At 39.1% G+C, this 1,151-nt stretch overlaps 1 protein-coding gene across 1 annotated transcript; it reads right to left on the reverse strand.

Moving 5' to 3' along the window:
• Positions 1 to 10: 10 nt before the first annotated feature.
• LOC109593471 (annexin A7) lies at positions 11 to 1,150 on the reverse strand. The gene is made up of 3 exons (XM_020008537.1): positions 1,090 to 1,150; positions 1,009 to 1,041; positions 11 to 956 (listed from the first exon to the last, which is right to left on the reverse strand). The coding sequence occupies exons 1-3, from the start codon at positions 1,100 to 1,102 to the stop codon at positions 643 to 645; spliced, it is 360 nt and encodes a 119-aa protein (XP_019864096.1). The 5' UTR covers positions 1,103 to 1,150; the 3' UTR covers positions 11 to 642.
• Between the last annotated feature and the right edge of the window lies 1 nt (position 1,151).

Genomic DNA, 1,151 nt, shown 5'->3' on the forward strand with positions numbered 1-1,151 from the left:
TCAATCATTTGACCTTTTGACACATGCTTTACACTAGAGTTGAATCAAACTCAACTTCATTCTCAATGTAATGTCAGGACTACATTGTAAATCACGCAGAGTTGCAGACACTTAAAGTGATAACCTATTGCAATATAAATCAAACTTAAAATTAGACTCAAAACATTTCCCGTGACCAAAGACAATGGAATAGGTAAACTTAAGAACTGAATCAATATAAGTGGTGTCCCAAAAGGAAAGTAATGGTGAATTTACACCTCTTAATTTTGGTAGCATTGAAACAGCATTCATCATACCTTGGCAATGACTATGCAGAAGCAGGCCAGTAAAGGATGGTCTCTACAGTGCAATCTTGCAAGAAGCATAAGACATTTGCTTAGTATACATATATTAAGCTTTTTGTGCTTTTCTTTCAAAACCAAAAAGTTATGGAGCCAAAAGGGCATATGCATTGTATAAAAACCAAACATATTAAAGAAGCTCTATTGTGCTACCTATACTACTGTGCAGCCTGTGCTATCTATAGCTGATTGTAAACATGCAGTTCTTTTGACATTAACACTTTCTCACTTTAAAATGGGTCATCACCACATTGTTTTAGGCAAAATTATCGTTTCCTGTATAATAGCTTAATATACCGCCTCAGCATATAGGCCCTCTTATCCCATGACTCAGGATACTACGAGCCACACAATTCGTAATAACATACCACCCAATATTCTCATAAAAACAAGTTGAAAGACTGTATACAATCACGCAAAATATGGAACTCACAGGTGGTTGAAATGGTGGATGTTGCTGCTGAGGATATCCCATCTGTTGAGGATAGGCTGGGTTTTGCTGTGGATACCCCTGGGGTTGCTGCTGAGGATAGCCTTGAGGCTGATAGGCTGGCGGTTGCTCTTGTTGATGTGCGGAGGGTTGTTGCTGTGGATATCCCTGTTGCTGAGGATAAGCTGGGTGGAAGGTGTTTTAGTAAGAAGAGGTAGCATTTTCCAAGCAACTTACCACTTCCAGGAGTCTTTTGAACAGGATAACCACCTATTCAAGGATTAACGACCCATGAAACAGATCGTTATAAGCACTTACCTGGACCAGACATTTTCTCTTTGTGATTTTAATTTTAGCTTGATGGGCGTGACATTGCAGTG

Source organism: Amphimedon queenslandica, unplaced genomic scaffold, assembly GCF_000090795.2.
Source record: "Amphimedon queenslandica unplaced genomic scaffold, v1.1 AMPQUscaffold_1362_Cont26626, whole genome shotgun sequence".
Classification (NCBI taxonomy): Eukaryota; Metazoa; Porifera; class Demospongiae; order Haplosclerida; family Niphatidae; genus Amphimedon; species Amphimedon queenslandica.

What these genes read in the sequence shown, in the direction of transcription:
- LOC109593471 (XM_020008537.1), bottom strand. An exon ending in TCAAAAGACTCCTGGAAGTG is followed by an intron (nt 957 to 1,008) that starts GTAAGTTGCTTG and finishes CCTTCCACCCAG; the next exon opens with CTTATCCTCAGCAACAGGGA.